The 19670-nt window shown below is 34.9% G+C and overlaps 1 protein-coding gene across 1 annotated transcript in view; it reads left to right on the forward strand.

Moving 5' to 3' along the window:
• Nucleotides 1-19670, forward strand: part of USH2A (usherin) — a 944914-nt gene that overhangs the window by 336114 nt on the left and 589130 nt on the right. Inside the window, exons 21-24 of the mRNA XM_027871555.1 lie at nt 2402-2532; nt 17013-17139; nt 17655-17756; nt 19191-19370. Coding sequence (XP_027727356.1) covers nt 2402-2532; nt 17013-17139; nt 17655-17756; nt 19191-19370 — 540 coding nt within the window. The remainder of the gene's footprint in view (nt 1-2401; nt 2533-17012; nt 17140-17654; nt 17757-19190; nt 19371-19670) is intronic.

Here is a 19670-nt window from a genome sequence, read left to right on the forward strand (position 1 = left end):
GTTCAACTTCATACGGGTAGAGAGGGGTTGGCCTTTTTTTTTCTGAAGTTTTTATTTATTTTGAATTTTCAACATTCACTTCTGTAACATTTTGAGTTCTAAATATTCTCCCTCGCCTTTCCCTCTGCCCTCCTCAAGATAGCATGCATTCTGTTATGGGGCATACATGTACAAGCATATTAAATGTATTTCCATATTAGTCATGTTGTAAAGAAGAATTAGAACCGAAGGGAAAAACCACAAGAAAGAAGAATAAAAAAAATAAATGAGAAAGAAAGAAAATGGTATGCTTTGATCTGCATTCAGACTATATAGTTCTTTCTCTGGATGTGGATAGCATTTTCTGCCATGAGTCTTGGAATTGTCTTAGATCATAGCATTGCTAAGAAGAGCTAAGTCTATCAAAGCTGGTCATCGCAAAATGTTACTGTAACTGTGTACAATGTTCTCCTGGTTCTGCTCACTTCACTCAGCATCATTTCATGCAAGTCTTTCCAGTTTTTCTGAAGTCCATCTGCTCATCATTTCTTATGGAACAATAATATTCCATTACATTCATATACCGCAACTTGTTCAGCCATTCCCCAATTGATAGGCAGAGAGAGGTTAGCCTTAACAAGAAGCTAAGACCACTTCATCCTTTGGCATAGGAGCAAAAAAAGGGGAAAAAGGGTTAGAGGCATTGAGAAATTTTGAAATGTGGAGAAGGGGAGTTGAGGCATTTCACATAAAATGATTTCAGCCTCTTCAATGAAATGGGAGTCTGGGTTATTTGCAAGTGTGTGATAAGGAGTCTGTTGAGAAAGAGAAAGGAAACTGTTTGAAATAATGATGAAATAGTTGAGCTAGGGAAGCAATGAGATCAGATAACAAACATACCTCAGGTTTAAAGGGACCTCATTTTTCCCCCTGAATTTGTTACACACACACACACACACACACACACACACATTTCTCATTCATTTGGCAATTAAAGAATCACAAAATTTCAGATTTGGAAAGGACCTAAAGAACCACCTAGTTCTTCCAACCTATATATGAAGAAGCACACTCTTTGTATACAGTAATTTTTGAAAAATGACTATTCAGTCCTAGTTGAGAGGCCTCCAGAGAAGGGAAATACAACATCTCCCAAGGCAATGTTGTCCATATACATACATGCATGCAAACATGCATACATTCATATGTGTATATGTATGTGTATATATGTGTATATATACATATATATGTCTATCTATAAATCATATACACACATATACATATATAATTGTTGGATTTATATAAACCTATTTGTCTCTGCAATTTTTACCCTTTGCTCCAGGGCTTTTCCTTAAGAACACATCCTTCTTCTCCCCTTAAGTATGTTATTTTGCATATTAAACATCTTTAATTTATTCAGCTGAATATAAACTGAAGACCATTAGTTATCTTTATCATACTGTTCTAGACACTCTTCAGCTTATCAATGCTCTTCCTAAATCTGGGACCCCAAACTGAACTCTTTGTTTATGTCTAGATGGGGTTTGTTTGGGGAAGAGTACAGGTAAGTCTTCTACCTCTCTAATCTCAGGGACTGTAAATCTCCTCAGGCTACCAAAGATCACATTAGCTTTCATGGTTGCCATATCACCCTGTTTTTGAAAGAATATGAAGTTGAACAATAATTGTGTACTAGAGCACTGCATGGGAGAGATTAGGAAATGGTTGTGATGGGTTGGCATTTCAGGCAGTTTTACTTGATGTATCTCTCTGGCAAGTGATTTAAGTGTTGTCAACTCTTGCTGGTGAATGAAAAGAATGGGGAAAAAAAGAGATGTAATAAACACTTATGGTATGTCAAGGATAATGTTAAAGGCTGGGGATACTAATACAAAAGCAAAGATAACCCCTGTCTTCAAGGAGCTGACAGTCTAATGAGGGAGCTAAGTGGTGGCCCGGGAGGGGCACTTTAACCCATCATGAATTTTGGTCTCATTGTAAAAAGAGTTCTTTGTCTTTATGCTTTAAACAAACATTAATTTATTCATTTCATTTTTATGACATGATAATAAGTTTTTCATATTGACATATTGATTCTACTTTGGTATTGACATCATGTTTTTTTCATTCTCGTATGTCTCCCCTGGTTTGTAAATTTGAAGAGTAGACACTGTGTCTCATTATGCATTGATTGATGAGCAGTCTGGCAAAGAAGGGTTTGAGTTTCAAGAGTGGGTTCTAATTCATAGTGAGTATGTGTTCCAAGCCAAATGGTAAAGGGGGATATTCCAGTATGCTGCTGAATGTGATTCCTTATGGGTACTCAATGCATCATAAATAATAATAGAAGTAAATGCACTTTTAGCTGAAAGAGTCAGCAGCAGAGCTAGGACTGATTTTCTGATTGCATTTTTCTCACTAGGTATCAAGGTCAACTTTAGAACAAGGGAACCTGAGGGTTTGATTGTGTTGGCAATATCACCTGGTAATCAAGAGGAATACTTTGCACTTCAGCTGAAGAGAGGACGTCCTTACTTTCTTTATGATCCCCAGGTAAGTGATTAGGAAAGTATAAGAAAAATAATTTGAACAGTTTTCTTTGTAAGTTCCTTGAAGGCAAAGACTGGGTCTTCATTCTTTCAGCACCCTAGTTCCTAATCAGTGAATATTCACAATGATTACTCAGTGAAAGTTGATTGAGATTCCTGTTGCCAGTCAGCTCAATAGTTTAGAACTCAATGCTTGTTAGATCACAGTTGTATACTCAGTGCCCATAGAGTTCCTTGAGGTTTACTTTGATCTGTGACCACACATTGTACTGCTATTCTCATTGAGCTATTAAGTAAATATGTGCTATGGACTATAAAGGGAACAAAACAAGAGAATATAAATGAATAAGTGTAAATCTATCAATAGTATAGTATTGATGAGAAAGAAAAGCTCAACACACATGCCCTTTTGATGATCAGTTGGTTCCATCATCCTTGAACATAAAAGATTTCAGTAATGTAAGATCTCATCAATTTAAGCATTCACTCCAATGATGCTGATTGTAGGCCATCAATTCCCTCCCATCCTGTGACTGTGTGGGTGTGGGTGTGGGTGTGTGTGTCCTTCTACAAATCTGTGATAGAAAGTTCACTCATTATGCAGGAGGCCTTTCTGCTGACTTTACATAGATAACAATGGAGCACAAAGACTTTTGCTATATGAAGAACATCTTATTTCCCTCATGTTTATCTGATGACACAAGAGAAATGTGAAATGCAGTACAAAATAATGACATCTTTATTTTTAAAATATATTTTGATAGTTGTTGTTTCTACATCACCTACATTTCTCAAAATTAACTCCATATAATAAAGATTTTTTTCTTTTTCTTTTTCCTTTTTTTTTTTTTTAAAGAGGGAAGCCAAATGAACAAGTCAGGCATTTACTACATACTGAGCTACGTTCTATAGATGAAGGAAGCTAGTGACTCAGTGGATACAGTACTGGGCCTAGAGTCAGGAAGATCTCACTTCAAATCTAGCCTCAGACACTTACTAGCTGTGTGGCTCTGGGTAAATCATTTAACCTCTATTTGCCTTAATCTATTGGAGAAGGAAATGGCAATCCATTCAGTATTTTTGCCAAGAAAATTCCAGTGACAGTATGGTCCATAGGGTCGCAAAGACTGAACAAGAACACAACAATAACAAATTTGTCGCTACAAAGAAAGGCAGAAATAAGCAGTTCTGCCATCAGGGAGTTCATATTCAGAAGGGAGAAGACAGAATATACACAACTATATACAAACAAGATGTATACAGGATAAATTGGACATACTCACAGAGGGGAGGTACTAGTATTAAAAAATTAATAAAACTGTTGAACAAGTTTGACATGTAGTAATTTATTTGTACACTTCTCTCCTTCTATTTGCAGTGAAGCATGGAGAGATTCCTTCTCATATCTCTTCTTTGGGGCCATTATAATTTCACAACATTCACTTTCAATTGTTCATTGATGCTGCTGTTGCTTTTGTTTACATTCCTGTAGTCATTTGTTATTGTATATATTGTTTTCTTGATGAGAAAAGTGACTGATGAAGAAATAGGCAGAAAGTAGGTGGTGGCATGAAGCATTGCTAGGACTTCCTACAGGAGTAGTCTAGTAGTGCACTCACTAGTTAGGACAGCAAAGCATCTACTTTATTTCGATTTCTTTGCAAAAAAAATACTGCTAGAAACATTTTGGTGTATGTTAGGTCTTTCTTTTTGTCATTGATCTCTTTGGGGAATAAGGTTAGCAATGGAATCTGTGGGCCAAATGATATGGATATTTTAATTATTTCTTCACGTAATTCTATATTGCTTTCCAGAATAATTGGACCAACTCACAGTTCTACAAATTCTGGATTAGTGTACTTATTTACTGACAAATCATTGATACAACATTCCAATCTTTTGTCATATTGGCCAATGAAAGGAAACTTCAGAATTGTTTTGAATTATTATTTTTGTTATTTATTTGGAGTGTTCAGCCATTTTTCTGTCATGTCTGATTCTTTGTGACCCTATTGAGGCTTTCCTGGCAAAGATACTAGAGTGGTTTGCTATTTCCTCCTTCAGTTCATTTTACAGATGAAGAAACTGAGGTAAATATGGTTAAGTGATTTGCCTAGGGTCACACAGCTAGTAAGTGTCTGAGATTGGATTTGAACTCAGGAAGGTGAATCTTCCTGACTTCGGGCCTGGCTCTCTGCATTGTCCAATGATTTAGAACATTATTTCATATGGTTGTTAATAGCTTCCAATTCTTATTTTGAGAGCGGTTTGTTCAGATGCTTTGTCTACTTGCCTTTTGGGGAATAGCTTTGGCCTTACACAGAGTGTCCCAAAAGCTGTAGTGTGCTGGAGCCAAATCATACCTACTGGAATTTCAGAATGAGTATTTATACTTTGTAAATTAGCAAATGCTACAAATCAGGGCTTAAATGATTGTTTTGTTGATTGTCTAGATTTAATAAAATGATGGAGAAAAATGTTAATGCCAATTAAACTTAAAAGTGTGTCATACATGCATATCTTTCCTTGGAGAGCTCAATGTCAAACATTTACCAGAATACCCATCTAAAAATCTTAATGCAGTTTTATTCTGTTAGAAGCTATTAAAGCTTAATATGGTGTATTTTCATTAGTTGGCTGTTTTCTGTGTTTTTTCAACAAATAATATTATAGATTAATTTAAATAGCTTTAATAATTACTGATTTACAATGTACTTTGAGAAATAAGTATTGCCTCTCACTGTATAATCTTTAATTCAACAAACTTTTATTTGGCTTTTACTAGGCTAAGCACTATGAGAGATACAAAATAAATATTTGACCCATTCCCTGCCCTCCAAGAGTTCAGGAGCTCCCACTGGTTTGTTGAGGTGAAGTTTGCTCTGGCTTACTGGGATGCTTCCTGTACTGGACTGCACTCCCCTTTTATCTGAGTGAGATGGACCCTTTTTTTTGCCAATCTTCCAAGTTTTTTGGGCTAAAAAATTGTTTCACCCCATCTTTTTGCTCATTTTGCTATTCCAGAATTTGTTTTGGGGCACTATTTTATGGTTGTTTGGAGGTATATATGGGAAAGTCACAGTGATTTATTGCTTTCTCCATTTTATTGGATCCCAGAAGTCTTGAACATATATATTTGTACCAATCACACCCTTATCAGATTTGATGCAAATAGTCTCTCCCCAATAGACTGCTTTCATTTTATCTTAAAGGTACTTATTTGCTTTGTGCAATAGTTTTTTTTTAATTGAAGGCAATCAAAATTATATGTTTTTATCCTTTGTGATTATATCTAACCCCCATTTTTGGATTAAGGTTCACCCCCTACCTATAACTCTAAACTAACTTTTAATCATGTTCATATATCTATTCTGAGCTTATTGTGGCCATGGTACACATTATTTGCCTAAACTAATTCTTGCTTGCTTCCTAGGTTGTCTAGAATTTCTTGTCAAAAAGGGAGCTCTTCAAGTAATTTATGTTCTTTGGTTTATTGAACACTGTTATTAAGTTAAATGGCTTTAAATTCTTCTTCACATAACTACACTGATCTACTTTTCTAGTTTTCTAATCAATAACAATTAGTTTTGATGGTTGCTGTTTTATATTCTATTTTAAGGATTAGAAATACTATTCCCCTTTCATTTCTGCTTTGGACATTATTTCCCTTGAGTTTCTAAATTTGTTTTCTCACAAATGAATTTTATTGTTCTGTTTAGCTTTATAAAGTATCTCCTTGGTAATTTTTTTCAATGTTGCTAAATCTGTAAATTAAATAGTATTGTTATTTTTATTATGTTGTCATGTCCCAACAACTGGCAATGATTATTCTTTTTTTAAGTTTAAAAAGAAAATTTAAAACTTAAAAAAAAACTTAAAAAAGGATATTTCCATGTACACAGCACAACATAAATAGTGGATTTAATATAAAACTATGAATTTCCATTTCACACCACTTACTTTTAAAAAACCCATGAAATAAATACTACACATTGTTTTCAAAACTATCCTGCTTTCCTGTTCTTCTTTCTAAGTTTTCTTTCATTCTTTGCTGTGAACTTCTTATTTTGTTTCTTTCTCCCTCCCCACCCCATCCTAGAGAAGGCTATCAGACATAAATACGTGTGTATATGTAAAACCATCCTATACATACTTCTATATATCAATTATTTCTCTGGATGTGGATAGCATCTTCCTTCATACATCTTTTGAAATTGATTTGAGTATTTTTAATACTCAAAATGACTCGGTCATTCAAAGTTGTTCTTAGAACAATATTGCTTTTACTGTATAAAACATTCTCTTGGTTCTGCTCATTTCACTCTTCATTATTTCATGCAAGTCTTTTTTTCTAAAATCATTCAGTTCATCCTTTTTTTTTTTGTGAGGCAATTTGAGTTAAGTGACTTGCCCAGAGGCACACAAGCTAGTGAGTGTTATGTGTCTGAGGCCGGTTTTGAACTCAGGTCCTCCTGACTCCAGGGCTGGTGCTCTATCCACTATGCCACCTAGCTGCCCAACAACTCATCATTTCTAATAGCACAGTAGTATTCCATAACAATCATATATCACAGCTTGTTTAGCCATTCCCCAATTAATGGGCATCACTTCAATTTCCGGTTCTTTGCCACAACAAAGAGACCTGCAATAAATATTTTAGAAAATGTGAGTTTTTCTTTTTCTCTAATCACCTTGGGAAATAGACCTAATAATGGTATTACTGAGTCAAAGGATATATACACAGTTTAATAACTCTTTGGGCATAATTCCAGATTGCTCTCCAAAATGGTTTGATCAGTTCACAGTTACATCAACAGTGAATTAGTGTCCCAATTTTTCCACATCCCCTCCAGCATTCATTGCTTTCCCTTGCTATCATTTTAGCCAATCTGATAGGTATAAGATGATAACTCAGAATTAGTTTAATTTGCATTTCTCTAATCAATAGTGATTTAGACCATTTTTCCATATGACTATATATTGTTTTGATTTCTTCATCAAGCATTGCCTATTCTTTCAATTAAGTTCTTTTATTTTTTTAAGCACCATTTTATAATTGTATCTTATAAATTGGTAAGTCTCATGTGATCCTAGCTGTGCCTCCTAGGTGCTTGGATTCTTGCTTTCTGGTTATTTGTGGTATTTTTTATTTGACATAGAAGCTCTGTATTTTGGCTATGATATTCCTGGAAGTTTTCTATTTTCACTTTGCCCTCTTGTTCTAATATGTCTAGGCAGTTTTCTTTTATGGTTTCTTGAAATATGATATAGTCTCTTTTTTATGGGAGAGGGAGAGTCGTGGCTTTTAGGTAGTCCAATTATTCTTAAATTATTTCTCTTTGATCTGTTTTCCAGATCAGTTTTTCTTGGTATGAGATATATTACATTTTATTCTTTTTTCAAAATCTAATGATTTTAAGCATTTCTTGTTATCTCATGGAGTCATAGCTTCCCCAAATGTAAAGTTAACATAATAATACCACCTATCTCTGAGGGTTGTTGTGTGGATCAAATGAGATAACATTTGTAAAGCATTTAGCACATTGCCTGGTATAGTAGGCACTTAATTAATATTTGTTTCCTTCCTCCCTCCCTCTCTCCTACAAACATTTAACTTATCTTTGATTGCTGGGAAATTTTCAAAAAAGAATCACTAGAAGGGAAGCAGTGATTACAAAGAGCCAGTAAGGCTTTATCAAGAACAGGTTATTTCAAATGGCAGCTAGGTGGTGCAGTGGATAGAGCACCAGTCCTTGATTCAGGAGGACTGGAGTTCAAATCCGGCCTCAGACACATAACACTTACTAAACTGTGTGACCCTGGGCAAGTCACTTAACCTCATTGCCTTGACCAAAAAAAAAAAAAAGATTTAAAAAGAACAGGTTATTCCAGACTAACTTCATTTCCTTTTCTCAAAAGTGTAGTAACACTTCAGTTTTTGGTTTAGTAAAACAAGTAGTTTGAGGAAGTGCTTTGTATATATAATGTACAAGATTTTTCACAAAGAATTTTATGAAGTATCTCATGACATTATTATGGAGAAAATGGGGAGATGAGGACTAGATGATAAATTGAATGTTGCCAAGCATTTGTTAAGCACTTAGTCTATAACAGGGGCTATGCTAAGTTCTGAGGAGACAAAGAAAGGCAGAAACAGTTCCTGCCTTTGTGGAGTTAATATTCTAATTAGGGGACATCATGTAGTTTCCAAGTGCATATAAGATATATAAAAGTAGGTGGAAGATAATTTCAGGGGGTAAGGCATTAGCTGGGGGAAGGGGAGGCTGAAGGAGGTCTCCTGCAGAAATAATATTTGATTCAACTGAGTATTAAAGGATTCCAGGGATGCTAAGAGGAAGAAGTGAGGAGGGGGAGAGTATTATTTCAGGCATAGGGGCAGGGAGTGCAAAGGTATAGACATGAGAGATGGAATGTCATATTTGAGGAAAAGTAAGCAGGCCAGTGTTGTTGGATTGTAGACTCTGTGGAGAAGAGTAACTTGTGAGATGACTAGACTGGTAAGAAGGGGACAGACTGTAAAGATCTTTAAATGCCAAAAGACTTTATAACAGATCACGTTATAGGGAGGGGCAAATAGATGATGCAGTGGATAGAGGACGAGATGAGGAAGACTCATCTTCTTGAGTTCAAATCTGGCTTCACATGTTTATTAGCTGTGCGACCCCAGGCAAGTCATGAAACCCTGTTTGTTCCAGTTTCCTCATCTGTAAAATGAGCTGGAGAAGGAATTGGCAGACCATTCCAACATCTTTTGCAAGAAAACCCCAGATGAGGTCATGAAAAGTCAGACATGTCTAAAAACCTACTGAATAACAACAGCAAATAATAGGGAGCTGCTGGATTTTAATGAGTAAAAGCATGATGTGGTCAGACCTGCCCTTTAGAAAAACCACTTTAAACAACTGAGTGGAAGATGAATAGTAACAAAGAAAGACTTTAAACCAGGAGGTAAATGAGATGTCTATTGCAATAGTCCAGGTGAAAGCTGATTAGGACCTAAACTAAGGTAGTGGCTGTATGAGTGGAAAGAAAGAGATGTAAACAAAAGATATTTTGAAAGTAGAAATGACAGGATCTGGCAACAGATTGGATCTATGGGACAAACAAAAGTGAGGGGTTGCCTATGGCACTAAGATTTCAATCCTGGGTAAGGGAGAGCATAGTATTTCCCTTAAAAGTAATGAGAAAGTTTGAGAAAGAGGATTTGGGGGAAAATATAATTAGTTCTCTTGTGGATATGTTCCATTTGAGATGATAGATGAACCCATCGTATCAGATAGGATTACTAAGAGAGACAATAAATGTAGAGAGAAAAGAGAAGATGGTCCAGACCAGAACCTTAGGGGACACATTCTAGGGGACATAATTTGGATAAAATTCCAGCAAAGGAGAATGAGGAGTGACCAGACAGGTAAGAGGAGAACTATAAGAGAAAAATATCATGAAAATCTAGAAAGCAGTGAACACCTGAGAAAGGGTGATTGATTGATGGTGTCAAAGGCTACAGAGAGGTTAAGAAGAATGAAGATTGAGGAAAGGCTTTGGCATCTAGTAATTAAGAGAATATTGATAACTTTGGAGAGAGCAACTTCAGTTAAATGATGAGATCAGTAGCCAGATTGGAGAAGGTTTAGTGGAGAGTTAGAGGAAAGGAAATGAAGGCAACTAGTGTAAATCGCTTTCTCAAGAGTTTAGCCAGGAAGAGAAGAAGAGATATGGGGTAAGAGCTAGTAAGAATTATTGAAAAAAAAATGAGATAGGATAGACATTAGAGATATTAGTCTATAGTTTTCTTTTTCTATTTTATCTTTCCCTGGTTTAGGTATCAACAATATATTTGTATCATAGAATGAATGTAGTAGGATTCCTTTTCTTATATTTACAGATAGTTTATAAAATATTGCAATTAATTTTTGTAATGTCTGATAGAATTTCCTTGTAAATCTATCTATTCCTTTTTTGGGGGGTGGTGGTGGCAGCAAGTGAGTTAGCATACAGATACTATCATTTCACAAAGTTAAAACAGCTAACTTTAGTATAAGGTATAATGTACTTTGCCTGTGAAATTCACAGCTATAATCAAAACACTTTTTTTCTTATAATATAATGACACTTAGCACATAAAATAGAGTTACATGTAGTAGCTGAATGGATAGACATGCTAATACATTGTTGGTGGAGTTCTGAATTGGTCCAGTCAGTCTGGAAGATGGTTTGGAGTTATGCTAAAAAAAATTGAATACCTTTGAGCTAAGAAAGACCCCATATGTGCTAATATATTTGGTAGCAAAGAACTAGAAAAAAACTATGTACTTATCAGTGCTATAATGGCTAAACAAATTGTGGTACATGATTGTAAGGAAATATCTCTATAGTATAAGAAATAATGACTATGAAGAATTTGGGGAAGCAGGGAAGGACATATAAACTGATGTGTAATGAAGTAAGTAAAAGCAGGAAAACAAATAGATACAGTTTTCAAAATGTTGAATGGAAAGTGCTATAACAAGAAATATAATTTTGTGTAATTAGAGTGACCAATCTTGGTGGGGAGAAGAGATGAGAAAATGAACTTCATTTCTTTTGTTATATAGAGGTAGGTAGCTGTGGGTATGGAATGTGGCATATGCTCTCAGAACTGGTTGATGTTTTGATTGGTTTTCATTAATTAAAAAAAAGCTTTGTTACGAGGAAAGGTTAGCTGGATGGGGAGCAGTAAGACATATTTTTAAATGAATGTAATTTTAAAACAAAAGTCAATAATAAAAATAAAGAGATATGGTTTGTATGTCACAGGTATCTATCAAAAGGAATGTATGTTAAGATTTACATTATCATGGTGTAATTGTCTTCCTCCTCAGGACTACCAGATCTTCCCATTATCCTGGGACTTAATGTTTTACTCAATTTAACACAGCTCATATCTTGATTTCTTTTCTTGGCTGTTTTCTCAGCTCTGATACTTTCAAACTTACCCCCTTTTCCATGTTCCTTTCTCCTCTTCTCTCTTATCAAGTGCCAGAAATACTAATTATTCCATGGACTTCTCTGATATGAAATCACTGACCTGTGCACTTAGATCCCAGTGCAGTAGCAGAAATCTATAAAGAGAAAACTGATGTCTAGCAAATCAATTTTGATCTGGAAGAGTATTTTTTCCTCTTAATGTAGATATGGTTGTGTTTTTCTTTCTTTTTTTCAAAATAAAGAATTTATTTGTTTGAAAGAAAGGGAATAAGAGAAGGGGACAAGCATTAAATGCCTACTTCATACCAACCACTTTGCTAGGTGCTTTATAAATATTATCTCATTTAGTCCTTACAACAACACAGTGAAGTAAGTACTGTACCCATTTTACGATTGAAGAAATGTGGTAGACAGGTTAAATGACTTACCCTGGATCACACATGTAGTAAGTGCTGAGACTGGTTTTGAATTTACATCTTATTAATTCCAGGCCCAGCCCTCTTTTCTATCAAGGTGGTCCCCAGTTGCCAGATAGTGGTTTGTGCACAATTGCCTCAGGATGTGTTGTTTTTTTTTTTTTTTTTTTTAGCAATTTAATTAAGAAGCATCAAGAATTAGTTTAACAAATAAATTGAAGTAAATGTCTGAAGGCCACACTGCTATTTGAGGCATTGTATAAAAGTTAAAACTGGAGACACAATCTTTGCCTACTAGGAGATTACAGTCTATAGTCAATAACGAGGTATATTTAACTATTAACACTTGCAGGTCCAGCCCCACCTTTTTTATTCAAATAAATAATAGAATCAGGCAGAATGTCAAATGTTCTTGTAGTTAATAGTTTAATTTCCAAGTCAAAATACACATATAACTTCAAGTAAAAATAATATTTTTATTCTACTTTTGAAGCACTATAGAGATGTATCTGCAACTTTCTTTGGTAACCTGCTTTAAAATTTAATAGTTTCCAAGTGAGTTCTTTTGTTCATTTCCTAACTGCTCCATGGTACAGTTAAAATTAATTTCTTTTGCTTTCTTGTTTAGAGGAAATAGTATTGAGTTAAAATCTGAGGTGCACTAGACCAACTCTGATCTAGAACTGATTGGTAAATTTTCAATGTGAGCATTTAAACCTTGGATATTGGCAAATGCTACAAACCAGGTCTTGATTTATTGTTTTGCTGATTGTCTAGACTTAAGAAAGTGAAGGTAAAAATATTAATAGTGTAGAATTAACTTCAAAGTGTGCCATATGGGGCATATATGACATTTTCCCCCAGAGTGCTTGTTGTTAAACATTTACCAGGATATCCCTGGCATTCACTCAATACAAAAAACAGTGAGTGTTTACTGAGTGCTTAGAATACTGTACTAAAGATTCATAGTAGAGCTAAGATAACAATTCCTGCCCTTAAGGAGTTAGTGATCTTAGTGGTAATCTTCTTGGGGGGGGGCATAAAAGAGAGGCAAAATGCACTGTCAGGTTGAAAAGGAGTATAGGGAGTTGACCTCAGTTTGGCAGATCTGGGTTCAAGTCCATCTCTGACACATACTGGCTGTGTGAACTTAGGCAAGTCATTTATCCTCTGGGTTCCCCCAAGCAACTTTCTAAGATTGTAAGCCTTATAAATATCAAAGCGCTGATTTGCAATTACACAGGACCTCAAAGAGAGGTCTTCTCAATGAATTATACAAGTGTATTAGAGGGTAAAAAAATGGAGGGAGTGGTGGAGGATTCATTGGCATATGGGGGGTGGGGTGGGATAAAGCTTCCAAAAGGACATGTCATTTCAGCTTTCAACAGATAGAAGAGCTAATGAAGTGAACTTGGAATTCTGGGTGTGATTCTTTCCAATGAAGAGGAACTGATTGATGTGGGCAATGTTGGAAGCTTTGGAGGGAAGTGATTAGTGTATCTTAGAATTTGTGAGGAGAAGAGGAATGCTGGACAGTCTCACACGCATCCTGGATTTTGGGAGGAGGTGTATTTAAAAGCCTTCAGAGAAAGGATAGATAAGGTAATGTGGAGGAAAATCTTGCAGAAGCAATCAAGCTTAGGGAGTGAGAAAATATCAAAAAGGAAATTCTGGAGACACAAAGGGGAACAATTCTGATTTTGAGAAAAAGGGAAGTTGTTTGAAGAGCAAATGAGGGTACACAGGAAAGTCAATGACCAACTTAAAGTTTAAAATGACTTGTTGAGGAAACAGAAACAAGAGTAAGATGGTTAAGATGAAAATAAAAGTTCAACATGTAACGTAAGGAACCTGAGGGAAACTAAAACCAATTTAAAAAAGTTTTTTTTTAAATTTTGAAAAGTTATATTAAGGGTGCAATATCTCAGGAACTATCAGATTTTCTTTTACTAAAGGTCTTCAAGTAGACAACCACTTGACAGGTATCTGGTTGTTGTTGTTTAGTCATGTCTGATTCTTCATGACCCCATTTCTTGTCAATGATACTGGAGAGGTTTGCCATTTCCTTCTCCAGCTCATTTCACAGATAAGGAAATTGAAGCAAACAAGGTTAAGTGACTTCCCCAGGGTCACACAACTTGTAAGTATCTGAGGCCAGATTTGAACTCAGGAAGATGAGTTTTCCTGACCACTCTATTGTGTCACCTAGCTGGTATATGGTAGAAGGGACTATTCAGTTACCCATTAGATTATGATCTAATTATGGTCTCTCAGGTCACTTCTAGTGCTGAAACTCTATGATTCTAACTTCTGTTCTTTTGAAATTCTAATTTTTAAAATTTTCTAGTGTGATGCAACTGATTTTGATCTCTTAATATTTCCTAAATGGCTTATGATAGTATTAACACAATGGATGTGTATGTTTTTAGGTGAGAAAATGTTTTTGATTAAATGTGATACAATAATAAATCAGTGAACAAAATTTTAAATTTACCTGACTACATCCTATGGACCTCAAACTTGAAACTAATGCTAAACAGAAACAGTGAGGAAATCTTCATTCCATCTTTTTATCATTCTGGTCTTTAATTTTGAGACCAGAGCAATCAGTTATAATTTCCTGTGTTTTCTTTTATTAACTTTGTGGTAACTTCCATTCTGTATACCCTTTCAATGAAATTTTATTGATTAGGTAATGGCCCATGGTTACCATTTGAAAGCTTTCAGTATAGTGACTTTACCAAGAAAATCAAATCAGGTTTTAGTTTCACTTAGTAAGAGGCTATAAAAGTGAGAACCTTCAAACACATCTAAATATAAACTGTATGGAGGGCTTAATGACTTTCTAATGGAAGAATATGAACCATATAAAGTAGGGCCAGAATTGATCACAGAACTATTCCCACAATCTCAATTAAATAGAAAAGTTTGAAATCAGTACCTATAAACAACATTCCAAATTTTCCCAAAACAGAAGACAACTTTGACAAGTAGACATAGCATGGCAGGGCAGGATGTTTTTCCCCCAGATAAATGTGGCTTCTGGTGTAGAGAACTATTAATGCTTCAGATTGTTGCCAAACATAATATGAAGAACCACTTACTCAGACACCTGATCTTTAGAATGCAGCATCGTTTGTAACAATTTTAACGCTAACTAAGTACACTTTGATGAGACAGCATTTAATAAAATGCTCATTAATTTCATCATTAGCAAGGGTATGCTAAGAAGTAAGCCAGTTTCTTATGTCACGCCCAATTAGCATCCCATGCTAGTAATCCCATTAGTATTGTTGAATTCACTAATGGAAAAACTAATGGGCATGCTACCAGGGCACATTAATTGGGCACGACACCAGTTCTGGTTTTAATTATTAAACTACGATAATGAAATGTGTGTTTGTAAAATATTAAAACGTTGAAATAGGATTGAAGACAATAAAAGATTGTAGGTGGGGGAAAAACGATATAAGAAAAGTCAACCTATAAGACACCTAAGGGACAAAGAGTGGATTTCCTGATGGATCATCTGTTCTAACCATCTTTAAAAGTTGGTATATGGTCAATGGGAGAAGCATCCTGCTTATGCTCATGGGAAATTAGAACCTTTTTTGTAACATTAGATATTTTAGTATGTCATATATGTTCTCATGCATAATATGAGGACTGACAGGAGCCAATTAAAGAACATGTGGAAAGAGTGAATTTAGTCCTTTATGTGTGTAGCCTTTTGTGTGCTAATAACAGTGAATGAATTTTTGAAGAAATAGGACCTCAATTCCTTTTGGGTAATGTAGCATTTAAATCTTTGACTTAATCAAAATTTCAGCCATGCCACATTGAGATTTTTAATTTTTTTCTTCCCCTCACCTACCATAAATATAGTATGAAGGTCACTTGAGTTTGTTAAAAATATTCTGGATAGTTTTCAGAAATTGTGCAGATACTTTTCTAATTCTGCACTGGGCAGAGATATATCACCTAACAGAAAGTCAGGTTTATTAAGAGAAAACAATATATTTTATATTCTGATTATGTTAAACTTGGCTTTCTGAATTTGTTGTCTCTAAGAAGAGTGGTAAACAATGATAACTTTGTGGTGGAAACAGCTTTCATTTAATTTTACTAACTTTATCTTCTAGAGTGACTGTAATGCTTTAGGTATGTCCCAATAAGTTGAACATTTTTATTCTCAACTTTCTCATGATGTTTTTTTCCCCTCTTCATTTTCTTTTTTCTTCATTGTAACTATCATTATGGGGACTTGTTTCTTCAGAAGACATATTCTTACTATGATTATCATTGTGCAATGATGGTAAGAGTGCTACAAATTTTTAGTATATCCAGTATTCCTAAGTTTTAGCATATCCAGTTTTCCTATTCTTTCTCCTGGTTAGTGATGTTAAGTAGGGAATTTTGTTTATTTAATAGTAGAGAAATCAAGTTGAAGGGAAATGATCTAGCAAAAGTCTCTCTCATTCAGAGCTGAAGCAGAATTGCATCTTGACATTGAGAGATAGCTGAACAAGCTGTGTTATACGATCATGATGAAATACTACTGTGCTATAAGAAATGATGAGCTTAATGATCTTAGAAAAACACAGATAGACTTGCATGAAATAATGAAGAGTGAAATAATAGGAAGCAAGAGAATGTTGTACCGTAACAGCAATATTATTTTAAAAACAACTTTGAGCATCTAAGTCATTTTGACTGTCATAGATTTGGATAAGTAATTTTTCACCTTGGCTGCCACAAGAAAAATAATTCAAAATACTTATAGGAAAAATGATTTGCTTATTGTTTCTGATTGGTGTAAGCAATCCCAAATGTTTCTGATTGGGATAATGCAGGTAATCTTGTGAGAAACCTAGTTTTAAAGGGAATTTTTTCCCATACTTGGAGACTAAGGTTGTTTTTTTTTATCTTTGGAAAAGTACATCATAAAAGACTCAATTCCTGGTATCAGGGCTAAATCCACACTCTTATTCTAAGCTCCCTTTTAAGCCCTATACTTTGGCATAATGATTATATTGTTGATTTCTTTATTTTAGTCTAGAATTTAAAATTTTATTTTTAGGGATCTGCAGTTGTAGTTACTACAACTAATGATAATGGAAAACAGTATAATGATGGAAGGTGGCATCAGGTAATAGCTACTCGGCATCAGGCTTTGGGACAGATCACTGTTGATGGGCAGTTCATAGGTGAGTACTTCACAAAAATTTTTTTCACTAGGCATTGATATGCTGTTGATCCAATTTATCTATTATTTTTGTTTTTTTTCCCTACCCTCATTCTTTTTTAGATTGTTTGTCCCTTTTATGTTCTTGTAATATGTTTGGAAACATGCCCTTAGAGTCCATTATCCCATTTGTGTAAAGCCCCAATAACATACTACATTTCAGGTATTACAAAACTATGCTTAAAATCCTGGAATGCTAATATGGTGCCATGAACCCTACTCAGTAAACTTATTTAGATAAAAATTACTTCCTGTAACTTTGCATGTATTTTGTAATTGCCTGTTTCTGTACGTAGTGAATCACTCAGTAAATTGTAAGCACCTTCAGGGCAGGAACTGTTTCATTTCTATCTCAGTGCCTAGCACAATGTCTTTCCCATAGTAAGTACTTAATAAATATTTGATAAATAGAATTAAGATTGGCAATTATTCCTGAGATTCTTTGGTAATAGAAATGCTTGTTTCTTCTTACAAAAGGCTCTTCTTCTGCGACCAGTGGCAGTACCATTATTGGTGAAAACACAGGAGTCTTTGTGGGAGGACTGCCATGGGGTTATACTATCCTCAGGAAGGATCTTGGTGAGTAGCAGAGATTTAGATATTTGAGGCACAGAAAGTGAGAACAGAATCCATTTAAATTATTTCTGTTTTTAAAAACTAAATAAAAATATTACATAATTTTACAAGCTATACTCTTTATCTGTGCTCAGCAATGACCTCTTAGATCACTGACAATTATGCATCATTTTAGGACCTATTCATTTAAAATATTTTCTAAGACATTATTGAAAAAGAGAAAAGATGATAATCTCACAATTTTTTTTCCTGGACAATGTGATCTGGACCTTTCATTTAATCAGTATAATAAACTCCTGGGAAGAATAATCTCTCAATTGATGCAGAATCACTCTCTGTTAACTTTTTTATTGTTGTTCAGCCATTTCAGTCATATCTAACTCCTTGTGATCCTTTTTGGGGTTTTCTTGGCAAAAATACTGGAGTAGTTTGCCATTTCCTTCTCCAGCTCATCTTACAGTTGAGGAAACTGAGGCAAACAGGGTTAAATGACTTACCTAGGGTCACACAGTTAGTGTCTGAGACCAGATTTGAACTCAGAAAGATGAGTCCTCTTGACTTCTGGTCCATCACTCTATCCTTTATGACACTTAGCTGTCTCTCTCTTAACTTTATGGTCTTATAAAGGGGGCTCTGAAAAGTTAAATGACTTAACCATGCCCATACAGCTACAACATATTAAAGGTAAGCTTTGGACCTAGGTTTCCCTACCTTCAAGACCAGTTGCCTCTTATAAACTCCAGTTCTCCACAGACCAGATGAATTAAAATGACTAGTTAAATGTTAGACTTCATGATAATTCCTAAAAAAAGAGAAAAAAGGAAAAAAATAGAATCATATCATTATTTGATTGATTAGGTCATAATGATCAGTGAGGAGACCAAAAATTCTAGAGTTGATTGAAATAATTTATTTCGAATGCTTTATTCTAGGTGACTTCAACATGATAAACACAACAACAACAACAACAAAAAACAAAACAAAACTTGTGACTTCTCTGTAGAGAGCATAGTGCTCTTATTATTTAGTTTTGGAGGAATAGGGTTATACAGACTTTTAGCCCGATCTCTTATTTAGCCTATTGCTGATTTCACAGCCAACCACTTTGTCCAAATCCAATGAAAAGAGGCTATATCTTTAGGGGGCTGCTGGTAGGCCACAGTAGGGTCATTCTATCACTTTAGCTACTTTCAGTGTTGATATATTTCAGCATAGCTTTTGGGAAGACAATACACATAGCTATTTAAGATTTCTAAAATAAATTCATTGCTTATTATGCATGACATATTCATTTGATCTGTTTAGAGCTACTGCAAAGGTAGGTAGTTTAAAAAATGAGTGTTGATGATATTTTAAAATAACCTATTGTTTGCAAATTTCATTGTTTTCAATTAGTTTATTTTTTAAAATGCCATTAGTGTTTGTCAACTCCTGCAGAAATTATCCAGAAAGGTTTCGTGGGATGCCTCAGGGATGTATTTTTTAAGAAGAGTCATAATCCTTTTGAGGTCTGGGAACCTCTGCAATGGCAGAACGCTGAAGAACAGATGAATGTGCATAGCAGCTGGGAGGGTTGCCCCACTGTGCTAACCGAGGGTGTACACTTCCTTGGAACAGGTAATGTCCTAGAGGACATGGCAGGAAATGCCTTACAAGTATACCTCTGATTCCACCCTTCTCTAATTAGTTTCAGCTGCATGATGTTCTATATCAAGTTGGATAATATTAAGTACACAAAACATGGTAGCAGAGCATGGCTTCCTACTGTAAAATATAAAACTTATAAATATACAGTTGTGTTCTAAGAGTCCCAATGAAGCCAAAAGAGTGGACAGCCCCCAAAATAGATGTTTTTTCTTCCTTCAGAAAATCCACCTGTAAATTGCATTTTCCTATAGAAACAATGCTTTGAATATT

The sequence above is a fragment of the Vombatus ursinus genome, unplaced genomic scaffold (assembly GCF_900497805.2).
Source record: "Vombatus ursinus unplaced genomic scaffold, bare-nosed wombat genome assembly UNPS02014798.1, whole genome shotgun sequence".
NCBI lineage: Eukaryota > Metazoa > Chordata > Mammalia > Diprotodontia > Vombatidae > Vombatus > Vombatus ursinus.